General features: G+C 40.9%; 1 protein-coding gene across 1 annotated transcript in view; it reads left to right on the top strand.

The window, feature by feature from the left end:
- Positions 1 to 24,970, top strand: part of LOC124280497 (genetic suppressor element 1-like) — a 132,727-nt gene that overhangs the window by 2,171 nt on the left and 105,586 nt on the right. The window contains 1 exon segment of the mRNA XM_046716436.1: positions 3 to 323. Within this exon segment, the coding sequence (XP_046572392.1) occupies positions 3 to 323 (321 nt within the window).

The following is a 24,970-nucleotide window of genomic DNA, read 5'->3' as shown; positions in this document are numbered from 1 at the left end:
CACAAGCGCGCTGGGTGAGGAAATATTCAGTTCAGGACTTTGTATGCTTTGTTTGTGGAACCACAGTTGTGAGGAAAGCAATTAGAACACTAGAAGTTCTCAAGTTCCCTTTCCTGAAGGAACATAAAGCTCCGTCTCGCGCCCTTGTGTTCAGTAGTGGGGAGGAGATTGGTGCATGTAGTTCTTGTGCCTTCAGTCTTCGCCATCAGTTTGCAGAGAATGAAAGGATGGGCGTCCCTGACGACCACAGAAAGTACAACTGGATTCAGCAGCCTCATCAGCCACAGGTCGTCGAGGAGAATAGCAGTGATTCGCGGGAACAGGTAGGAGCTGTCAGTCCTTGATCCTGTCTCAGTTTATAGAAGTGATAGATCTTGAAGACATGGTTGAAAATATTTCAGTATAAATTGCACTCAAAATGGTTCCCAAATTGGAGCTAATATTCATGGTGCTTGAAAAAATTATCAGAGTATGCACAAATGTGATGTCATGGATATATGACAAAAGTTATTTAGAAAGTGACTAGTTGTAGTGTCTTTGGGAACCTTAAGTTTAATAAACAAGAAAAAGTGACTGGCAAAAACCGACAGGTTCACACCCTAACCTTGAGAGCAGTGGTCTCCAGACCCCCAGCTCTTAGACCAGCAACCTCTGTATCTCCAACCCCTGAACCATCAACCTCCAGAACAGCAACCTCTGTATCCCCAACCCCTGAACCATCAACCTCCAAACCAGCAACATCCCATTCCCCCAGCCCTTAGACCAGCAACCTCTGTATCCCCAACCCCTAAACCATCAACCTCCAGACCAGCAACCTCCCATTCCCCCAGCCCTTAGACCAGCAACCTCTGTATCCTCAACCCCTGAACCAACATCCAGACCAGCAGACCCCCAGCCCTTAGACCAACAACTTCCAGACCCCCAACCGTCAGGGGAACACCCTTATTCATCACATACATGCATTGTTATATCATGTTTGCCTCATGTCCATAATGGATGTTTTGTTATGTTCATTGCTTACAAACTTTTGCAGTAATTGTTTTTGTGGAACAAGACAAGTTAAATCTTAAATACATACAACAGATCTATTTAGTGCAATCAGTGGCACAAAACATGTTAAAGACATACCACAAATCTATTTGGTAGCATGATAAGAAGTGTAGGCATTCACGATAGATTTCATTTATTCTCACGCATAGAAACCATGGCAACATTAGTAAAACAAATTGAATTATGTCCCACTGCTTGTGCTACCCTCCACGTCTCCACCTAGTGTTCAACCCTTGTACCCCTCCTTGCCCAAACCTCCTCGTGTTCAACCCTTGTACCCTTCCTTGCCTCCACCTCCTCGTGTTCAACCCTTGTCGGGGCGGTGGGGTAGCCTAGTGGTTAAAGCGTTGGCTCGTCACGCCGAAGACCCGGGTTCAATTCCCCACATGGGCACAATGTGTTAAGCCCATTTCTGGTGTTCCCCGCCGTGATATTGCTGGAATATTGCTAAAAGCGGCGTAAAACCAAACTCAGTCAGTCAACCCTTGTCCCTCTCCTTGCCTCCACCTCCTCATGTTCAACCCTTGTCCCTCTCCTTGCCTCCACCTCCTAGTGTTCAACCCTTGTCCCTCTCCTTGCCTCCACCTCCTCGTGTTCAACCCTTGTCCCTCTCCTTGCCTTCACCTCCTAGTGTTCAACCCTTGTACCTCTCCTTGCCTCCACCTCCTAGTGTTCAACCTCCTAGTGTTCAACCCTTGTCCCTCTCCTTGCCCTCCACCTCCTAGTGTTCAACCCTCCACCTCCCTTGTCCCTCTCCTTGCTGCCTCCACCTCCTAGTGTTCAACCCTTGTCCCTCTCCTTGCCTCCACCTCCTAGTGTTCAACCCCTTGTCCCTCTCCTTGCCTCCACCTCCTAGTGTTCAACCCTTGTCCCTCTCCTTGCCTCCACCTCCTAGTGTTCAACCCTTGTCCCTCTCCTTGCCTCCACCTCCTAGTGTTCAACCCTTGTCCCTCTCCTTGCCTCCACCTCCTAGTGTTCAACCCTTGTACCTCTCTCCTTGCCTCCACCTCCCTAGTGTTCAACCCTTGTGTCCCTCCTTGCCTGCCTCCACCTCCTAGTGTTCACCCCCTGTCCTCTCTCCTTTGCCTCCACCTCCTAGTGTTCAACCCTTGTCCCTCTCCTTGCCTCCACCTCCTAGTGTTCAACCCTTGTCCCTCTCCTTGCCTCCACCTCCTAGTGTTCAACCCTTGTCCTCTCCTTGCCTCCACCTCCTAGTGTTCAACCCTTGTCCCTCTCCTTGCCTCCACCTCCTCGTGTTCAACCCTTGTCCCTCTCCTTGCCTCCACCTCCTAGTGTTCAACCCTTGTACCCTTTCTTCCCCACCTCCTAGTGTTCAACCCTTGTACCCTTCCTTCCCCACCTCCTAAAGTACTGTCGGAAATGCTAGAAAAATGCTTTTTAGCCTTAATATCTTTATAAAGGTGATAAATGTACTATGTTGCCAATATATCAACTCGTCTATTGTCTACCTAATTTTTGTTTCAACCGATTTATCATTCCCATGCATTTAAAGGACAGTTTACAGGAGAGAATTTGGTACCAAAACAGCAACTTAAGATTTTTTCAGAGTTCAACAACAGAAATCTGAAATAGTCTTTACATTTATGCTAATAATACAGGTGGTGTAAAAATATGAATTAAAGTTTTTCCTAAACAAATAAATGTTGAATGTTTGTGTTACTTTACTTAATTATCGTTTCTTTATTGAAGAAATATTAATATAAATGTTAAGTCTTGATAAATAAGTTTCCGTTCATGCATGCACATCTTTATCACAGCGTCCACTGTGGCCAAGGATTTGCAGTCGATTGTTGCAAAGGTTTATAGGTTTTTTCTGCTGAAAAAAAGACAGAGGTAAACCTGTCATTAGTTTAGAAAGGGTTTATTACAGAACTTGTAGAGCTGTTGGCATGTCTTACCAACAAGTTTACAATATTGTAAACAAATCAGACAAGAGAGGGACCGTCTCAAATGCAAAACCGGGACGTAAAACCATCCTTGACAACTTTGACAAGGGAGTGCTTAGACGGGCGGTCTACAAACTTTATGAGAAGAAAAAATATATATATTCTAAAGAAGCTACACCAGTGACTTCGTTAAATCTTTGGCCAATGTTCACAACTAGATTAAACTGACCATTTTTCAATGAAATATACTGTTGACATGCAAAACATGTATTAAAACGTTGCACATTTCTACAATCAATCGATAAGATAACACAAGTGATAGGATTCTTTCCAATGTACAGTAATTCGTATGTTTATTTCAAAACAAATACACATACACAAATGAACCCTTACATAACCGATACGTATACTACGCGTACACATATTCAACATTTTGCAGAAAACATCTATTGAGATGACCCCTTGCCCGAGCGTGTGCTCAGGTGTCAATTTCACCTGTCGATACCGTGCTTGCTGATGACGTAACACAGGCAGTTAATATTTGTATCAAATAACGTCCCACTACCTCTTATTTTTCTAAGTTTTGGGTATTTTCATCAGTAAAATCACATTTTAGAGCATGTCTCAAAATTTATTCCCTCGGTCTACATTAGGTAGATGTTTCTTGAAGTGATATTTGTTATTTAAGTAACTGTAATACCTCTGAAGTTTTAATAAAAGTCAAAAAGCATTTTTCTAGCATTTCCGACAGTACTTTAGTGTTCAACCCTTGTACCCTTCCTTCCCCACCTCCTAGTGTTCAACCCTTGTACCCTTCCTTCCCCACCTCCTTGCTTCCACCTCCTAGTGTTCAACCCTTGTACCCTTCCTTCCCCATCTCCTAGTGTTCAACCCTTGTACCCTTCCTTCCCCACCTCCTAGTGTTCAACCCTTGTACCCTTCCTTCCCCACCTCCTTGCTTCCACCTCCTAGTTTTCAACCTTTGTACCCTTCCTTCCCCACCTCCTAGTGTTCAACCCTTGTACCCTTCCTTCCCCACCTCCTAGTGTTCAACCCTTGTACCCTTCCTTCCCCACCTCCTTGCTTCCACCTCCTAGTGTTCAACCCTTGTACCCTTTCCTTCCTTCCCCACCTCCTAGTGTTCAACCCTTTGTACCCTTCTCCTTCCTTCCCCACCTCTTGCTTCTCCCCACCCTCATAGTGTTCAACCCTTTGTACCCTCTTCCTTCCCCACCTCCTAGTGTTCAACCCTTGTACCCTTCCTTCCCCACCTCCTTGCCTCCACCTCCTAGTGTTCAACCCTTGTACCCCTTCCTTCCCCACCTCCTTGCCTCCACCTCCTAGTTTTCAACCTTTGTACCCTTCCCCTTCCCCACCTCCTTGCCTCCACCTCCTAGTTTTCAACCTTTGTACCCTTCCTTCCCCACCTCCTAGTGTTCAACCCTTGTACCCTTCCTTCCCCACCTCCTTGCCTCCACCTCCTAGTTTTCAACCTTTGTACCTCTTCCTTCCCCACCTCCTAGTGTTCAACCCTTGTACCCTTCCTTCCCCACCTCCTTGCTTCCACCTCCTAGTGTTCAACCCTTGTACCCTTCCTTCCCCACCTCCTAGTGTTCAACCCTTGTACCCTTCCTTCCCCACCTCCTTGCCTCCACCTCCCAGTGTTCAACCCCTTGTACCCTTTCCCTTCCCCACCTCCTAGTGTTCAACCCTTGTACCCTTCCCTTCCTCCTTCCTCCACCTCCTAGTGTTCAACCCCTTGTACCCTTCCTTCCCCCACCTCCTTGTACCCCATCTCCCAGTGTTCAACCCCCCCCTCCCTTCCCCACCTCCTAGTGTTCAACCCTTTGTACCCTTCCCTTCCCCCTTCCCCACCTCCTAGTGTTCAACCCTTGTACCCTCTTCCTTCCCCCACCCCTTCCCCACCTCCTAGTGTTCAACCTTTGTACCCCTTCCCCACCCTAGTGTTCCCCACCTCCTTCCTTCCCACCTCCTGTAAGTGTTCAACCCTTGTACCTCCTCCCCCCACTCTTGCCTCCACCTCCCCAGTTTTCAACCTTTGTACTCCTTCCTCTTCCCCACCTCCTAGTGTTCAACCCTTGTACCCTTCCCTTCCCCACCTCCTTGCTTCCACCTCCCAGTGTTCAACCCTTTGTACCCCCTTCCCTTCCCCACCTCCTCTTGCCTCCCACCTCCTAGTGTTCAACCCCTTGTACCCTTCCTTCCCCACCTCCTTGCCTCCACCTCCTAGTGTTCAACCCTTGTACCCTTTCCCTTCCCCACCTCCTTGCCTCCACCTCCTAGTGTTCCAACCCTTGTACCCCTTCCCCACCTCCTGCCTTCCACCTCCCAGTGTTCAACCCTTGTACCCCTTCCCTTCCCCACCTCCTTGCTTCCACCTCCCAGTGTTCAACCCTTGTACCCTTCCTTCCCCACCTCCTAGTGTTCAACCCTTGTACCTTCTTCCTTCCCCCACCCTCCTTTCCCCACCTCCTAGTGTTCAACCCTTGTACCCTTCCTTCCCCACCTCCTAGTGTTCAACCCTTTGTACCCTTCCTTCCCACCTCCTCCCCCCACCTCCTAGTGTTCAACCCTTTGTACCCTTTCCTTCCCACCTCCTAGTGTTCAACCCTTGTACCCTTCCCTTCCCCACCTCCTTCCCCACCTCCTAGTGTTCAACCCTTGTACCCTTCCTTCCCCATCTCCTAGTGTTCAACCCTTGTACCCTTCCTTCCCCACCTCCTTGCCCCCACCTCCTTGCCCCCACCTCCCCTAGTGTTCAACCTTTGTACCCCTTTCCTTCCCCACCTCCTTGCCCCCACCTCCCAGTGTTCAACCCTTGTACCCCTTCCTTTCCCACCTCCTAGTGTTCAACCCTTGTACCCTTTCCCTTCCCCACCTCCTAGTGTTCAACCCTTTGTACCCTTCCCTTCCCCACCTCCTGCCTCCACCTCCTAGTGTTCAACCCTTGTACCCTTCCTTCCCCACCTCCTAGTGTTCAACCCTTGTACCTTTCCCTTGTACCCTTCCTTCCCCACCTTGTTGCCTCCACCTTCTAGTGTTCAACCCTTGTACCCCTTCCCTTTCCCCACCTCCCCCTTCCTTCCCCACCTCCTAGTGTTCAACCCTTGTACCCTTCCCCTTTCCCCACCTCCTAGTGTTCAACCCTTGTACCCTTCCTTCCCCACCTCCTAGTGTTCAACCCTTGTACCCTTCCTTCCCCACCTCCTAGTGTTCAACCCTTGTACCCTTCCTTCCCCACCTCCTAGTGTTCAACCCTTGTACCCTTCCTTCCCCACCTCCTTGCCTCCACCTCCTAGTGTTCAACCCTTGTACCCTTCCTTCCCCACCTCCTAGTGTTCAACCCTTGTACCCTTCCTTCCCCACCTCCTTGCCTCCACCTCCTAGTGTTCAACCCTTGTACCCTTCCTTCCCCACCTCCTTGCCTCCACCTCCTAGTTTTCAACCCTTGTACCCTTCCTTCCCCACCTCCTTGCCTCCACCTCCTAGTGTTCAACCCTTGCACCCTTCCTTCCCCACCTCCTTGCCTCCACCTCCTAGTGTTCAACCCTTGTACCCTTCCTTCCCCACCTCCTTGCCTCCACCTCCTAGTTTTCAACCTTTGTACCCTTCCTTCCCCACCTCCTAGTGTTCAACCCTTGTACCTCCAACCGGATGACACAGAGTGTGGTTTTATGCCACATTTTACAATATTCCAGCAATATCATGGCAGGCTGCACAAGATATGGGCTTCATACATTGTACCAATGTGTAGAATCAAACCCATTTCTCCGCAGTGAGACAAGCACACTGTTGATAATTCATGTGTGGCACGTAGGAGATCACTGAGACGTTTTGCTGACCATCCATACCTGTTCACTCAGCAAATCTGATTAGGGAAAATATTCTATAACAAATCATGTGTGGCACGTAGGAGATCACTGAGACGTTTTGCTGACCATCCATACCTGTTCACTCAGCAAACTCTGATTAGGGAAAATATTTTATACAAATCATGTGTGGCACGTAGGAGATCACTGAGACGTTTTGCTGACCATCCATACCTGTTCACTCAGCAAACTCTGATTAGGGAAAATATTCTATAACAAATCATGTGGTGGCACGAGGGAGATCACTGAGATGTTTTTGCTGACCATCCATACCTGTTCACTCAGCAAACTCTGATTAGGGAAAATATTCTATAACAAATCATGTGTGGCACGTAGGAGATCACTGAGACGTTTTGCTGACCATCCATACCTGTTCACTCAGCAAACTCTGATTAGGGAAAATATTTTATACAAATCATGTGTGGCACGTAGGAGATCACTGAGACGTTTTGCTGACCATCCATACCTGTTCACTCAGCAAACTCTGATTAGGGAAAATATTCTATAACAAATCATGTGTGGCACGTAGGAGATCACTGAGATGTTTTGCTGACCATCCATACCTGTTCACTCAGCAAACTCTGATTAGGGAAAATATTCTATAACAAATCATGTGTGGCACGTAGGAGATCACTGAGACGTTTTGCTGACCATCCATACCTGTTCACTCAGCAAACTCTGATTAGGGAAAATATTTTATACAAATCATGTGTGGCACGTAGGAGATCACTGAGACGTTTTGCTGACCATCCATACCTGTTCACTCAACAAACTCTGATTAGGGAAAATATTCTATACAAATCATGTGTGGCGCATTTAGGAGATCACTGAGGCGCTTTTGCTGACCATCCATACCTGTTCACTCAGCAAACTCTGATTAGGGAAAATATTCTATAACAAATCATGTGTGGCACGTAGGAGATCACTGAGACGTTTTGCTGACCATCCATACCTGTTCACTCAACAAACTCTGATTAGGGAAAATATTCTATACAAATCATGTGTGGCACGTAGGAGATCACTGAGACGTTTTGCTGACCATCCATACCTGTTCACTCAACAAACTCTGATTAGGGAAAATATTCTATACAAATCATGTGTGGCACGTAGGAGATCACTGAGACATTTTGCTGACCATCCATACCTGTTCACTCAACAAACTCTGATTAGGGAAAATATTCTATAACAAATCATGTGTGGCACGTAGGAGATCACTGAGACGTTTTGCTGACCATCCATACCTGTTCACTCAGCAAACTCTGATTAGGGAAATATTCTATAACAAATCATGTGTGGCACGTGGGAGAACACTGACTCGTGACTGAGACGTTTTGCTGACCATCCATACCTGTTCACTCAGCGAAATCTGATTAGGGAAAATATTCTATAACAAATCATGTGTGGGATGAAAGGGAAAGTTTTATGAAAAAGTAAAGGCTTGGCAAAATAAGAAATAAGGCAATTAACAAAACCATAGTGAACAAACTAGAAAGAGGTTTGAACTTGAAATTCAGTGCTTGTGATTCTTAAAGGTTACATGCAACGTAAAACACAGATTCTGATACCTTTCGGTATGGACTTACCAAACAAATCATCAAAAAGCAAATTCAACTTATAACAGTTGAAAATTAATGTGTTGAAAAAATCTGCGTGAAATTGGAGTTCAAATGATTCCCTAATTTTGTGGTTTCAACAGCTGGGCTGGGCTGGGCTGCACTCATAGCGAATCCAGGACAAAATCCACCCGGACAAAATCCACCCCAAAATTGCAACCTAGGACAAAATCCACCCGGACAAAATCCACCCCTAATAAAATCCACCCTAAGAAAAAACAAACTAATGACATGTTTAGTCACAGAAATGAATTTTATTCATATCAGTCATTCATAATCGATAACAAAAACATCCAAAATACATATGTAAGCACATTTTCTTAGGGGGCTGACCTCTTTCGGACCTGTAGATGGCTGTACACGCAAGACCGTTGTCTTTTCTCAGACAGTCGATGAGTCTCCACACAGTAGGGTGGGAATGTCCTATCAGTTTCTTAAACGCATGGTTCCAACCTTCGCACACATTGTTTGTAAGTAGATGATCTCAACCTCATTTAAAATAAACAGGATGATCTCAAACTCATTAAAAAGTATGTCGATGATCTCAAACTCATTTAAAATAAACAGGATGATCTCAAACTCATTAAAAAGTATGTTATATCAAAACATGAGTATAAATGGCTCCAATCAGGCTTGCAAAATCATCTAGGAACAACAGCCAATTAGGAAAACGTAAATGCTATCAAAACAATGCTTGAGAAAAACAACTTGATCAAAGATCAGGACACACTAAAACTTTTAACAATAGCAATTTGAGAAGGGTGGATTTTGTCCATTTTTGTGTTAAGAAGAGGTGGATTTTGTCCGGGGTGGCAATTTTGGGGTGGATTTTGTCCGGGTGGATTTTGTCAGGTCACCACTCATAGCACATGCGCAGTGAAATAGGTTCGCACAGCTTGGAAGCGGGTTGTCCGGTGAATATTTGGTGAAGACTTTGGTGTGAGCTATTTTTCTAATGTTTTGTTGATATTTCTCAGGCGCGAGCTTTTTATATGTTATGACAGTAGATTACCGATTTAACTGTTTATATAATTTCATCTGACTATTTCACCACACGTTCATCTAATCTTACCGAGTCACTTTCTCAGTTCGATATTTAAAAGCAACTTCATTATTTAGCATTGTCAGAATTTCTAACTGTGATATAGATATACCTCTGTCACAGACAAAACTCAATGTCTGTTTTATTGACACCTATGTGTCTGCCTGCCTGCCTGCTAATGACAATATTCAATACACAACTTCGATCACTGACCACATGCAATTTGAACTTAACACCTATCAGGCTATACACCATAAACAAAACGCATTGATTTATGGCCCGAGTTCGGTCTCTGTCACATTATGTAATTACACAGACAGGCAGGTGTGATACTTGGACACATGACATGTTATGATGTCTGTTGACTGCAAAATGTTATACACAAAAAATGAGCATGTATTTACAAAACCCAACATCTCTATATATACACACACAATGAGCCGTTATTATGTTTGATTTTTTGGTTGCATGTGACCTTTAAGTATTGCATCCGTTAAGATCCAGGTTGAATTGGTCTTCAGCAGCCCTTGCTTGTCAAAGAGGCGACTAACAGGATCATGTGGTCGGATGGCTGACTTGGTTGACACATTTCATTGTGTCCCAATTTGCTTAGATGGATGCTCATGTCAATCACTGGATTATCTGGTCCAGACTTGATTATTTACGGACCACCGTCATACAGGTGAAAACTTTCTGAGGGTGGTGTTAAACAACAAACAAATCTTCAACACTGAAAATAGCCAGCCAGAGTTATTCCCCTTGTATTTATATATTGCCTCCATCTAAAGGTGCGTTCTTACAGTGCGACTTGTAGTAACATCTTGTAGCATGCAACACAGTTGCAACGTGAGAACACTCAAATCGTAAGAATTTGAAATTGCATACAACTAGTCGCAGCTGAGTTGTGAGACGTAGGATTTGTCCTAATTCCTACAAGCCGCAAGCTCTGGCTAATCAAATTGCTTAGATCTGTGTCCACCTCAGAGTGATGTCCCTTTTGTTTATGTTGACATTATGTCGGAGACACCACTAAAAACTAAATCGACCTTACTAGAGAATAAATTAAGTGGTTTATAGGTTTTTACTTGTGACAGGAATGTGTATAGAATGTTCCGCCTAAGAATCCAGTTGCAGACTCACACTGATTTAGGCTTTCTCCTCTTCTGTTTTAGTGACTGCGACGCTGACATTAACGTTAGCTTTTCTTCTTCAGCCAACAAATCCAAGTTGCAGAGTCATACATGAGAATCTCATGAGATACAAGTTGTATGCCACCTAAAAAGTACACAAATAACAAAATTGTTACGGTCTTTGTTGTTACTAGTTGTAAGCTACAAGTCAGCAAGTCGCAGCTTGAGAATGCACCTTTAGGCACCCAAGGTGGTCTTTGCTGGTCGACTTAGGTTTTCACAGTAGGGACACAAAGTGAGAAACATAGTTAAGCCTCAGAATCATAAATGTATATGGACTTGCATTAATATATATTTGTATCTAGGACACTTGCGTGCTATTCAACTATTTATTCCCGTTTTAACCAATTAATTACTGTCTTATGCTGAATTAGGAAAAATACAGTAAGACAGTAATTTATTCACATTTCATTCAGTCAAGTGAAATAACACTTCATTCTGGAACCGCTGTCAGTGTTCTTCATTCATGATGATCATGCACATGTTTAGGTTCAGGAAGAGAACACACAGCACATTCGTCTTTCCTTGTTAAATATTTTGACATGTTGACTCATGGCTCTACTACTAGTAAAAATAACCATTTTCTGTGGTCTCTCGTTGAGTTAAACATTACATATGGCAAGATTCGTCCCCATGTGAATGAGGAAGAAAGTTTGTTGCTAATGGCATCTGTTGCCGCTCCACAACAGCATGAACACTAACAAATATCACAGATTTACCTTGAGTCCTGTATTTGAGGGTCCCTGGGACTCATACTCTTAATTTTCAGGGGTCCTGGACTACAAAATGGGGGTCCCAGACACTTAAATATTATTATGAATACTGTGTTGTAATATTGTTGTAATTCAGTTACTGTCATTGTATTGTGTATCGTGATCATCACATTGTTACAGTAATTAAAGTGTACATGATAACAAAACCAGGCTAGCAGCAGACTTAGTGATAACTTGTTGTTTAATACTTGATCGACATTTTGAAAAAAAAGTACCGGTATTTGGACTTTTTCTGCGTCCCCATGGAAGCGCTAATTAATTTTGTTCTGTCCGTTGTCAGTTTCTATACGTATAGGACGCAGAAATTCGCGTCCTGTAAATTTGTGAAATATGAAGTCCTGTGTTGAGGGCAACATTAGTTATATTTATAATTACTTGCATTAAGTAATCACATACTCCTTATTCTCTCTTCTGATTACACAGTAAATTGTACCTGTATTTTACAGTGTAGTGGCCTTAGTTTCATTCAATTGTCAACATTGACACAAATCAGGATAAATAGTTATGTCTGAGACAACATGAATCATCAGTGATGCTGGATGAAAAAAAGAGATCATTAAACAGATCGTTCATGATAGACAAGATCAAGGTGCAATATCAGGTTTTCCTCACGTGGTAATCACTAGTGTTGGGAATCGGAAACCAAATCCACTATCGATTATTGGAGGATTGTGGTGAACGATTATCGATTATAATCGAAGTATATACATTTTTAATGTAATCACCAATTTTAAGGGTTTTGCCCCAGTTTTTTTGTAGTTAATGTGGGTTTTTTATATAACTAATGCTGTCATGCAATGAAATGAACACATGCAAGAAAGACACTGGAATTGTAATTAAACAATAAAAGTGGTTAAAATTTTACAATGTGCATAGCTTTACGCTGTTGAGCGCATGCTTGTTCGTGAATACTCGTCACATTTGATGGTTAGTTTACTTCATTCAAGGGTGTTATACAAAAGCAACAAAATTCTGATTAATCGCGAAAATATGTTTTTTACAATCGATAATCCTTTTTAATCCTTCTTTCGATCGATTTTCGAATTTTTTTTCTATCATCGGAACATCACTAGTAATCACTACAGAGAATATGACGTGATAGCAGAATATGACGTGCTTAGTTTGTGTAGAGAGGGGATATACAATGTGTACTTGTTGTGGCATGGAGAAAACATGGGCTGACGTTTTGTTGGTACTCAGCAATTTTCCACAATATAGCAGCAGTCAGTAAATAATTGCTAGCTAACATCTGAAGAAATAAATTAAACCTAAAGTTAGTCAAGAATTAGATTTATTTTCCCCAGAAGTGAATTATATCATGAAGTAGTTGGTTATATCCTGTAAGTTTTCTGTTGGTTATGTATGCAAGTCATCTATTTGATGCATGGATGTTTCATTTTGAGATAATGTGTTATAGTCACATGTAACTCTCAAACATTTCTGTTCTGTTTATTGGAAGGAGAAAAGTCTGCATAAATTTGCAAAGATTCCAGAGTCTGTCTCTTTAAATGTTTTTGAAGAATAACATTCTTACTTTTTTCTTGAATTGAGTCAACATTTGTTACAGATTATCCCATAAAGAATGAGCGTTTGACATACTTATAGAAATAGGTTCCATTCATCTTCCCTTTAACCCGTGAAGGTCCGGGTTAGAATATTGATCTTCAGTAACCCATGCTTGTCGTAAGAGGCGACTAACGGGATCGGGTGGTCAGACTTGCTGACTTGGTTGACACATGTCATCGGTTCCCCATTGCGCAGATCGATGCTCATGCTGTTGATCACTGGATTGTCTGATCTAGCCTCCATTATTTACAGACCGCCACCATATATAGTTCAAATATTGCTGAGTGTGGCCTAAAACTCACGTATTCATCTGCCCTTTTGCTTCATTCTTGGTGCAGAACTCATAAATCATTCCATTAGGGCACAAAAAACATTTGTCCGTTTTCCGGTTACCTGACCGACCCTATCCTAAACCCAAAACCCAGATGGCATTGTCACTACATGATATCGTACTCTGGAAGACATTCTCAGGTGCCCACCTGGTGATACCCCTGATATATCCCCCCCTCCCCCCCCTCCCCTTTCTTTGCGTACCCCAGATATATGGTCCTCCCCTTTCTTTGTGTACCCCAGATATATGGCCCTCCCCTTTCTATGTCATGTGTACCCCAGATATATGGTCCTCCCCTTTCTTTGTGTACCCCAGATATATGTCCTCCCCTTTCTTTGTGTACCCCAGTGCATGGCCCTCCCCTTTCTTTGTGTACCCCAGATATATGGTCCTCCCCTTTCTTTGTGTACCCCAGATATATGGTCCTCCGTTTCTTTGTGTACCCCAGATATATGGTCCTCCCCTTTCTTTGCGTACCCCAGATATATGGTCCTCCCCTTTCTTTGTGTACCCCAGATATATGGTCCTTCCCATTTCTTTGTGTACCCCAGATATATGGTCCTCCCCTTTCTTTGTATACCCCAGATATATGGTCCTCCCCTTTCTTTGTGTACCCCAGATATATGGTCCTTCCCATTTCTTTGTGTACCCCAGATATATGGTCCTCCCCTTTCTTTGTGTACCCCAGATATATGTCCTCCCCTTTCTTTGTGTACCCCAGATATATGGTCCTCCCCTTTCTTTGTGTACCCCAGATATATGGTCCTTCCCATTTCTTTGTGTACCCCAGATATATGGTCCTCCCCTTTCTTTGTGTACCCAAGATATATGGTCCTCCCCTTTCTTTGTGTACCCCAGATATATGGTCCTTCCCATTTCTTTGTGTACCCCAGATATATGTCCTCCTCTTCCTTTGTGTACCCCTACTCCTGCTCACAGCCTTATAATTCAGGCATCCCGCTTCAAGCTGTGCGAACCTATTCACTGCGCATGTTCTGTGAGCGCAGCTATTGAAACCACTTTTCACCCCAACTGAACTCCAATTTCGCGGGGGTTTTTTTTTCATCGCATTACTTTTCAACTTTATAAGTTGAATTTGCATTTTTGATAATTTGTTACTTTAAGTCCATACCGAAAGGTATCAGAATCTGCAAAGTTGTGTTTTGCATTGCATGTGACCTTTAAAGGGTAAAGGTTTTATTAATTTCTGTCATGTTGATGAAGTGTAGACCAAGATAAACTGTGATGTTTCCTGGTCGTTATTTAAGCTAACACCAAATGATTTCAACTCTAGTTTTTTAGCAATGGCCTTAAGAGCCAATGATATCATTGATAGTCGCAGTCTCATTTGCCTTCCACAACTTGCTGAAGGTTCACGTTGTCCTGCCCCTAATATCCATCACAATGTTGAGCCACGGTGGTGACTTGAGTACCTTTGTTTGCCACATGTCACTTCGGTAAGAGTTTTGTACAACACTGTTTACAAGTTGACAGACAGTATCATTGACCATACCTTTCACAGAGTAGCTTGGCACAGACATGTTTGCTTTTGCTTAAGAACTTGTGATAGTTTTCTGTGATGTGATGCGATTTCCGATATCGCTGCGAGAGAAGACTAATGAAAACACAAGACGTTCCAAGTGATTATTATTTTTAGATATTCGAATGAAGCCATTATCGTCCGATGCAGAATTGCTTAGCAACGAGAATTCCCTTGTTACGTAGTCAATCCATAATGCATTGGAAGGGGGAATTACTTCAACGATGGCAAAGCTTATGAAGTTTACATAACTGATGATTGTCAAAAGGGGAAGTACTATCTTAATCGAAAGGAGTGATGTAGTGGCCATAATACTTCAGTATATAATAAGCCATTAACTTACATTAACTTACATTCAATTGTATCTGCATATTTCCCGTGGCGTACAGACGGCAATTCACCGTTTTGTCTGGAGTACGGTACAGTGATTGCTGGCCAAGGACAATAACGTGAAGCATCTGGAAAGTGTAAAGAGTGAAAGATGTGATCTGATGCATCTCGATAGTGTAAAGAGTGCAAGATGTGAACTGATGCATCTCGATAGTGTAAAGAGTGCAAGATGTGATCTGATGCATCTCGATAGTGTAAAGAGTGCAAGATGTGAACTGATGCATCTCGATAGTGTAAAGAGTGCAAGATGTGATCTGATGCATCTCGATAGTGTAAAGAGTGCAAGATGTGAACTGATGCATCTCGATAGTGTAAAGAGTGCAAGATGTGATCTGATGCATCTCGATAGTGTAAAGAGTGCAAGATGTGATCTGATGCATCTCGATAGTGTAAAGAGTGCAAGATGTGAACTGATGCATCTCGATAGTGTAAAGAGTGCAAGATGTGATCTGATGCATCTCGATAGTGTAAAGAGTGCAAGATGTGAACTGATGCATCTCGATAGTGTAAAGAGTGCAAGATGTGATCTGATGCATCAGCCAGTCATCATGATCACACTCTAATTAGTGGATAGTATTTTTGTGGCTAAGGATAAGTTAAGATATTCTGCATGATTCATACAGAAGATATTTAACTGAGCCACATGTCCAAGTTTATTTACTTTAAAATGTCCCAGAGCTCCAGATAAGCCTTTGGCCATGTGGGTATGATACCCAAACTTTTAAAACTAAGTGGGTATTTCCAATTTCAAGTGGGTATCTATACTTTTTGATACACAACATCTTTTTAAGATCTGGGTATTCATTTCAAATAACAAGTGTAAGAGGTGTGCCTGACACACACTACACCATGACCTCATAAGACCCTTGTTTATTCAAAATTAACCATGGATATTTTCTTTTCCATGTAGCAACTAGTTTTTTTCAAAACCTTGTTCCCATCATGTTGTTTCACTTCCACGCTGCGAATAGCTGATGTTACAAGTTCATTTAAGATATCTACGGCAATTGATTCTGATTGTGAAACACAGCATAATATTAATTCATCTTATTTTGACATAGCGTAAACGTAAATATTTAGTGTTTTTTCATACGCTGGCATTTATTTTTCTTGCGTATTTCAACTTTTCTATAGCGTATTATATGCAAATATGCAGCTTATCTGGAGCTCTGATGTCCATTGATGAATTGCAGATGTCATTGGTAACAAGGATGTTTTAAAATTGTGCTTCCAGATTCTGTAACTATGTATTTATATAAAACATGTTGAAGTTGATTGAAATCAGTATGGATAATTAGCTGCCCTTGATCACCTCTTCACATTTTGTGTATCTCTCTAATTGTGCGCGTATAGTCTAGGGTGAGTTTCATGAGAAACTGAATTCTCATGTATGTTGTTAAAAACTACATTGTATCTCTTCAGTTGAATTACAAAAGATCACAAACTTTCATATTTAAAATAAATTACTGCGGGTAATGATCTACAACTTAATTATGTCTAAGTGTAAATAAATAATCTTGAAATGGCAATCAGGTGAATTGAGGTTAGCTTCAAGAATCATTAGTTCGTGTTGATCGTGTTGTTGTTGGCTGTAGGTAATGAATAATAACAAAGCTGTAGAGTCAGTAGAATATAAATACAGGTAAATCTTTCTGAAATTTGACATTGATTGCGAGTGGAATATCAATAATGTTTCACTGATGAAAGGTGTTAGCACACAATGTTTGTGTTACCATTGGTGATGCAGTCTATGTGGTATTGCTATAGTATATGAGAGATGACCCTTGTGGATCAATCTCCCATCAGTCATGAGCTCTAAATCTTCCATCTCTGTATGTTGTGTTGTATGCTGTACAGAATCAACATTATCTTATATGCTTCATAGGTCCATCATTGTGTTGTATGCTTCATAGGTCCACCATTATCTTATATGCTTCATAGGTCCATCATTGTGTTGTATGCTTCATAGGTCCATCATTGTGTTGTATGCTTCATAGGTCCATCATTGTGTTGTATGCTTCATAGGTCCATCATTGTGCAGTATGCTTCATAGGTCCATCATTGTGTAGTATGCTTCATAGGTCCATCATTGTGTTGTATGCTTCATAGGTCCATCATTGTGTAGTATGCTTCATAGGTCCATCATTGTGTTGTATGCTTCATAGGTCCATCATTGTGTTGTATGCTTCATAGGTCCATCATTTTGTTGTATGCTTCATAGGTCCATCATTGTGTAGTATGCTTCATAGGTCCATCATTGTGTAGTATGCTTCATAGGTCCATCATTGTGTTGTATGCTTCATAGGTCCATCATTGTGTTGTATGCTTCATAGGTCCATCATTTACTTCTGTTTATAAATATAAAATATATTTTTTAACATATTATTCAAATAATACAACTACAACGTAAGTTAATATTTAATGAAAATGCAAGCTTACTTTCCAGATAAACCACGAAGGGAGCAAAAAATGCTGCGATTTTTTCCATTTCTAACATGTCATACTTTCCCCTTACCTTTTCATTTTATATTTTCATTTTTACGTAATCAGAAAATTATTATAAAAAGATTTCGCAAATAATATGTATGGTCGTCTATTTCCCGATATCAGTAGCTTTCTGCTCGGTAACATGATACAACAGTGTGAAATACCTCCGTTTTGGAAGCTTCGTACGGATAACATATGAGGCCATTCGTTTGATGGCGGGTATCGTTCAAAAGCTCCGAACATCAACACTATCACTGCACCCTTGCCAAGAGTATTTTCGCAGTTGTAAGAAGCGATTTTATTGGACAAAGATTGGTTTCTACTGACGCTTTTTCTGCCACAGTCTGCTATGAGGATCGTGATTGGACAAAATTATGCATGTGACCTAAGGCAGCCAATCATATTTCAGTAATGGATAGTATCCTCGTAAACAAAAACTGTTAGATTCAGACGAAAGTTTTGGGTAAAAGCATGCTATTCTGAACTTGTTACGCAAAAATTCACCACCTATACGTATATTATGGAACTTAGTGGACTGTCGTGCTAGGCAATAACCACTGACAAAATGCTTCATGCATATATTTTAGCATTAAACATCGTGTCCGATCGCGAAGTTCGAGGCGATGAAAGTCGAGATGTCGAGAAAGTTATAATGTACATTTGACAACTTTTATGAGTACTGTTATTGACTTTATTCTTCGATTTATTAAATTTGTTTAATTATTATCTCGAAACATCGTTACTTTGATTACGATCGGTAATAACAAGTAGGGAATTCCCAATTTTCAAGCTGATCCGACAACATTCATGTTGTGACGATTTTTCTCATTGGTCAGTTTATTAATTATAGCCAATCAGGATATTCGAAGCACTTAGGTTACAAAACCACACTGCGCGATATCTGTTGAAAACAGATACCAAACAAACATCAAGACTTAAACTTTGCGGTTATTTTTGCGGGGAATTTGAAAATACTGCTAATCGTGAATGACGATGTTAAGACTTAAACTTATTGTCAAAATGTACTCGTCCTCTAGGAAGAGCAAATTATTTTTTTCACTTGCCCTAAACAAATTTTACTCATCAATACGAGCAGACGAGTGGAAGTTTCGAGCCCCTGTGTTGGTGTTGTACAGGGTTCACCATGCAGTTGGTTTACAGGGTTCACCATGCTGTTGATGTTGTACAGGGTTCACCATGCTGTTGATGTTGTACAGGGTTCACCATGCTGTTGATGTTGTACAGGGTTCACCATGCTGTTGATGTTGTACAGGGTTCACCATGCTGTTGATGTTGTACAGGGTTCACCATGCTGTTGATGTTGTACAGGGTTCACCATGCTGTTGATGTTGTACAGGGTTCACCATGCTGTTGATGTTGTACAGGGTTCACCAAGCTGTTGATGTTGTACAGGGTTCACCATGCTGTTGATGTTGTACAGGGTTCACCATGCCATTAATGTTGTACAGGGTTCTCCGTGCTGTTGGTGTGATTATTTAGAAAGAATATGTGTGTTTTCACCCAACTGAAAGTGATTATAATAACGGGCTACTCAATCTGTTTCACTTTCATTATTTGTCATAAGATCTAAATAATTTGAATTTAATGGCTAGTACTGCACCTAATATTCAATTTGAAATTGTCATGTAGCTCTGAAAGAATTTATTCCTCTACCAGCCCTGTGAAGTGGATGTCCCTAGTGCTGGGGAGATAGACAGGCACGAGCCAGCAGCCTTCTCTTGCATCCTCGCTTGAGCAGTCGGGGCTAACTGGCAGATGGGCACAAAGAGAATTGCTGATAAGAAAAGAAACGGGTTGGCAGGAAAACCAGTTTATGCTGGGCCCAGCTAGCTATTTCTGGCTGGTTTAGAAAGCATGTCAAAGACAGTATTATTCATGCCCCAACATAATGGAGTCACGACCTGCTTCAAGGGAGAAAACTCATGCACGCCTTATGGGCAGATGCATAGAACAATGGAACATTTAAATAGGGGTTAACTGAATTATTTAGAGATGTTTTGAAATGGAATACATAGTGGGAGTTTGGGGTGAAATGTAAAAAAATCGATTTGTGTGGTCATTTGGGGTGAGATCTTTTGTGTTAAGTTTTTGTCCATTTTGAGTTAAATTTATCAGACCAAATTTGACCTAGTTGTGATGTGATGCTGATTAAACCCTTTGTCTAGAAAGGATAGACTCAAACAATGATCTGAGATATCAAGGAATGTTTATTAAGGTATCTACTACCTATAAAAGTTTTCTTTTTAATAGGAATGTTTCATTTTGAAAATGCACAAAAACATTGTACCAGATACAGTGCTCAAAGTAAAGGCTGAACATTTCTGGGGTTTTCTCACAACCCTTATATCCCTATCATTACCCTAATGTTGGAGATGGCAGGTAACAGGTTCTCGTTAATCCACGGGACCACAGAACTACCCTTTATTTCACGTGATTCGGATCAGGTGGGGTGGCCTAGTGGTTGAAGCGTTCGCTCATCACATCAAAGGTCCAGGATCGATTCCTCCAAGGTACAATGTGTGAAGCCCATTTCTAGTGTCCGTAGGTTTAAATGAAGCACGGGATAAGATATGAAACGATCATGTGAAGGTCATATCATTAGTCGATGGGTGTCAAGTTTTGAAACTCTGAAGTGAACCGTTAGGTTATCATGATGAAACCTTTTCTGTTCCTAACAAACTAGACTCTTCCTACTATCTACAGTGCTACAAGGTACAAACTATTCCTGCTATCTATATTTGCACCAAGTGCAGACTATTCCTGCCAACTATACTATACCAGTATATACCAGAATATACCAGTATTTTCATGGGTCATCACTCTGATAGCACTGCACAATTTATTGGTGAGTGGTGACATCGTTCTGCATGAATTATACACAGAAACTGTTTTCTAAACATGATTTAGAACCACCTCATGAATAAAGGTGTCATTCTATTTTGCAGTTTACAGTGATAAGAGTATGAGTTCCAATGTTTGTACCTGTGTAGCGAGTAGTACATTCAGTCTGTTGGACTAATGGTCTGATTGCATACCATCTGCAGCACTTCTCTGTTTTTGTAAATCAAGACTATATCATTGTCAACAGTTTGTGTAAGATGCCAATAACACAATTGTTCTGATATATTTGGCACAGGCTTTATCAATACCCATATATATCATAAGGACACAAATGCGTGGCTTTATTCTGTTGCTACTTGTCTCAGTTTCTAGTAAAAAGAATGCAGAACGTGTTAATGGTCTCTGTGTAATAATAACTTCAGCTCATGGACATGAAGTTAATGGTCTCTGTGTAATAATAACTTCAGCTCATGGACATGAAGTTAATGGTCTCTGTGTAATGATAACTTCAGCTCATGGACATGAAGTTAATGGTCTCTGTGTAATAATAACTTCAGCTCATGGACATAACTTCAGCTCATGGACATGAAGTTAATGGTCTCTGTGTAATGATAACTTCAGCTCATGAACATGAAGTTAATGGTCTCTGTGTAATGATAACTTCAGCTCATGGACATGAAGTTAATGGTCTCTGTGTAATAATAACTTCAGCTCATGGACATGAAGTTAATGGTCTCTGTGTAATAATAACTTCAGCTCATGGACATGAAGTTAATGGTCTCTGTGTAATAATAACTTCAGCTCATGAACATGAAGTTAATGGTCTCTGTGTAATGATAACTTCAGCTCATGAACATGAAGTTAATGGTCTCTGTGTAATAATAACTTCAGCTCATGGACATGAAGTTAATGGTCTCTGTGTAATGATAACTTCAGCTCATGGACACAGTTAAGTCTTAATAATGATCTCTCATGACATGTAATGGTCTCTGTGTAATAACTTCAGCTCATGGACATGAAGTTAATGGTCTCTGTGTAATAATAACTTCAGCTCATGGACATGAAGTTAATGGTCTAATAACTTCAGCTCATGGACATGAAGTTAATGGTCTCTGTGTAATAATAACTTCAGCTCATGGACATGAAGTTAATGTAATAATAACTTCAGCTCATGGACATGAAGTTAATGGTCTAATAATAACTTCAGCTCATGGACATGAAGTTAATGGTCTCTGTGTAATAATAACTTCAGCTCATGGACATGAAGTTAATGGTCTCTGTGTAATGATAACTTCAGCTCATGGACATGAAGTTAATGGTCTCTGTGTAATGATAACTTCAGCTCATGAACATGAAGTTAATGGTCTCTGTGTAATAATAACTTCAGCTCATGGACATGAAGTTAATGGTCTCTGTGTAATAATAACTTCAGCTCATGGACATGAAGTTAATGGTCTCTGTGTAATGATAACTTTAATGAAGTTAATGGTCTCTGTGTAATGATAACTTCAGCTCATGAACATGAAGTTAATGGTCTCTGTGTAATGATAACTTCAGCTCATGAACATGAAGTTAATGGTCTCTGTAATGATAACTTCAGCCTCATGAACATGAAGTTAATGGTCTAATAATAATTCAGCTCATGGACATGAAGTTAATGGTCTCTGTGTAATAATAACTTCAGCTCATGGACATGAAGTTAATGGTCTCTGTGTAATAATAACTTCAGCTCATGGACATGAAGTTAATGGTCTCTGTGTAATGATAACTTCAGCTCATGGACATGAAGTTAATGGTCTCTGTGTAATAATAACTTCAGCTCATGGACATGAAGTTAATGGTCTCTGTGTAATGATAACTTCAGCTCATGGACATGAAGTTAATGGTCTCTGTGTAATAATAACTTCAGCTTAATGGAAGTTCTCTGTGTGTAATAATAACTTCAGCTCATGGACATGAAGTTAATGGTCTCTGTGTAATAATAACTTCAGCTCATGGACATGAAGTTAATGGTCTCTGTGTAATAATAATAACTTCAGCTCATGGACATGAAGTTAATGGTCTCTGTGTAATAATAACTTCAGCTCATGGACATGAAGTTAATGGTCTCTGTGTAATGATAACTTCAGCTCATGGACATGAAGTTAATGGTCTCTGTGTAATAATAACTTCAGCTCATGGACATGAAGTTAATGGTCTCTGTGTAATGATAACTTCAGCTCATGGACATGAAGTTAATGGTCTCTGTGTAATAATAACTTCAGCTCATGAACATGAAGTTAATGGTCTCTGTGTAATAATAACTTCAGCTCATGGACATGAAGTTAATGGTCTCTGTGTAATGATAACTTCAGCTCATGAACATGAAGTTAATGGTCTCTGTGTAATAATAACTTCAGCTCATGGACATGAAGTTAATGGTCTCTGTGTAATAATAACTTCAGCTCATGGACATGAAGTTAATGGTCTCTGTGTAATGATAACTTCAGCTCATGGACATGAAGTTAATGGTCTCTGTGTAATAATAACTTCAGCTCATGAACATGAAGTTAATGGTCTCTGTGTAATAATAACTTCAGCTCATGGACATGAAGTTAATGGTCTCTGTGTAATAATAACTTCAGCTCATGGACATGAAGTTAATGGTCTCTGTGTAATGATAACTTCACTTCATGAAGTTAATGGCTCATAATGATAACTTCACATGAACATGAAGTTAATGGTCTCTGTGTAATGGTCTCTGTGTAATATATAACTTCAGCTCATGGACATGAAGTTAATGGTCTCTAATGTAATAATAACTTCAGCTCATGAACATGAAGTTAATGGTCTCTGTGTAATAATAACTTCAGCTCATGAACATGAAGTTAATGGTCTCTTCAGCTCAGCTCATGAACATGAAGTTAATGGTCTCTGTGTAATAATAACTTCAGCTCATGGACATGAAGTTAATGGTCTCTAATGTAATAATAACTTCAGCTCATGGACATGAAGTTAATGGTCTCTGTGTAATAATAACTTCAGCTCATGGACATGAAGTTAATGGTCTCTGTGTAATAATAACTTCAGCTCATGGACATGAAGTTAATGGTGGTCTCTGTGTAATAATAACTTCAGCTCATGGACATGAAGTTAATGGTCTCTGTGTAATAATAACTTCAGCTCATGGACATGAAGTTAATGGTCTCTGTGTAATAATAACTTCAGCTCATGGACATGAAGTTAATGGTCTCTGTGTAATAATAACTTCAGCTCATGGACATGAAGTTAATGGTCTCTGTGTAATAATAACTTCAGCTCATGGACATGAAGTTAATGGTCTCTGTGTAATAATAACTTCAGCTCATGAACATGAAGTTAATGGTCTCTGTGTAATGATAACTTCAGCTCATGGACATGAAGTTAATGGTCTCTGTGTAATAATAACTTCAGCTCATGAACATGAAGTTAATGGTCTCTGTCTAATAATAACTTATATGCTACTGTTTACCTGTTCTTTAAGCTCCTGGTGGGAACGTTATTACATTAGAATATTCACGGGGGATTACCATGGTTACCATGGTTACAATAGTGACATTAATGTCTCAGCAATTTAACGGTAATGTAATCAGGGCATTACCATGGTAACAGTAGTATGACATTCATGTGGCAATAACGTAACAACAATATAACAAGGGTATAACCATGGTAACCATAGTATGACATCTGTATGTCATTAGTAGTAACTGTGCCATGTTCATGTGTCTGAGTAGGGTCTCCCAGTGATGAAATCATCTGGTGAGTATACAACCATACTGACCGAGTGTGTGGCACATTTAGTGGTAGTATGTAACAGTGCCAACCCTGTGTTCAGCACATGATAGTAACTGCCAGTCATATGTCATGTGTAACTGCCAGTCATATGTCATGTGTAACTGCCAGTCATATGTCATGTGTAACTATATGTCATGTGTAACTATATGTCATGTGTAACTACCAGTCATATGTCATGTGTAACTGCCAGTCATATGTCATGTGTAACTACCAGTCATATGTCATGTGTAACTACCAGTCATATGTCATGTGTAACTGCCAGTCATATGTCATGTGTAACTATATGTCATGTGTAACTACCAGTCATATGTCATGTGTAACTGCCAGTCATATGTCATGTGTAACTGCCAGTCATATGTCATGTGTAACTACCAGTCATATGTCATGTGTAACTGCCAGTCATATGTCATGTGTAACTGCCAGTCATATGTCATGTGTAACTACCAGTCATATGTCATGTGTAACTGCCAGTCATATGTGATGTGTAACTACCAGTCATATGTCATGTGTAACTAC

Source organism: Haliotis rubra, unplaced genomic scaffold (genome assembly GCF_003918875.1).
Source record: "Haliotis rubra isolate DU_JTF1 unplaced genomic scaffold, ASM391887v1 Scf269, whole genome shotgun sequence".
NCBI lineage: Eukaryota > Metazoa > Mollusca > Gastropoda > Lepetellida > Haliotidae > Haliotis > Haliotis rubra.
This window is presented reverse-complemented; position numbering and strand designations above follow the sequence as displayed.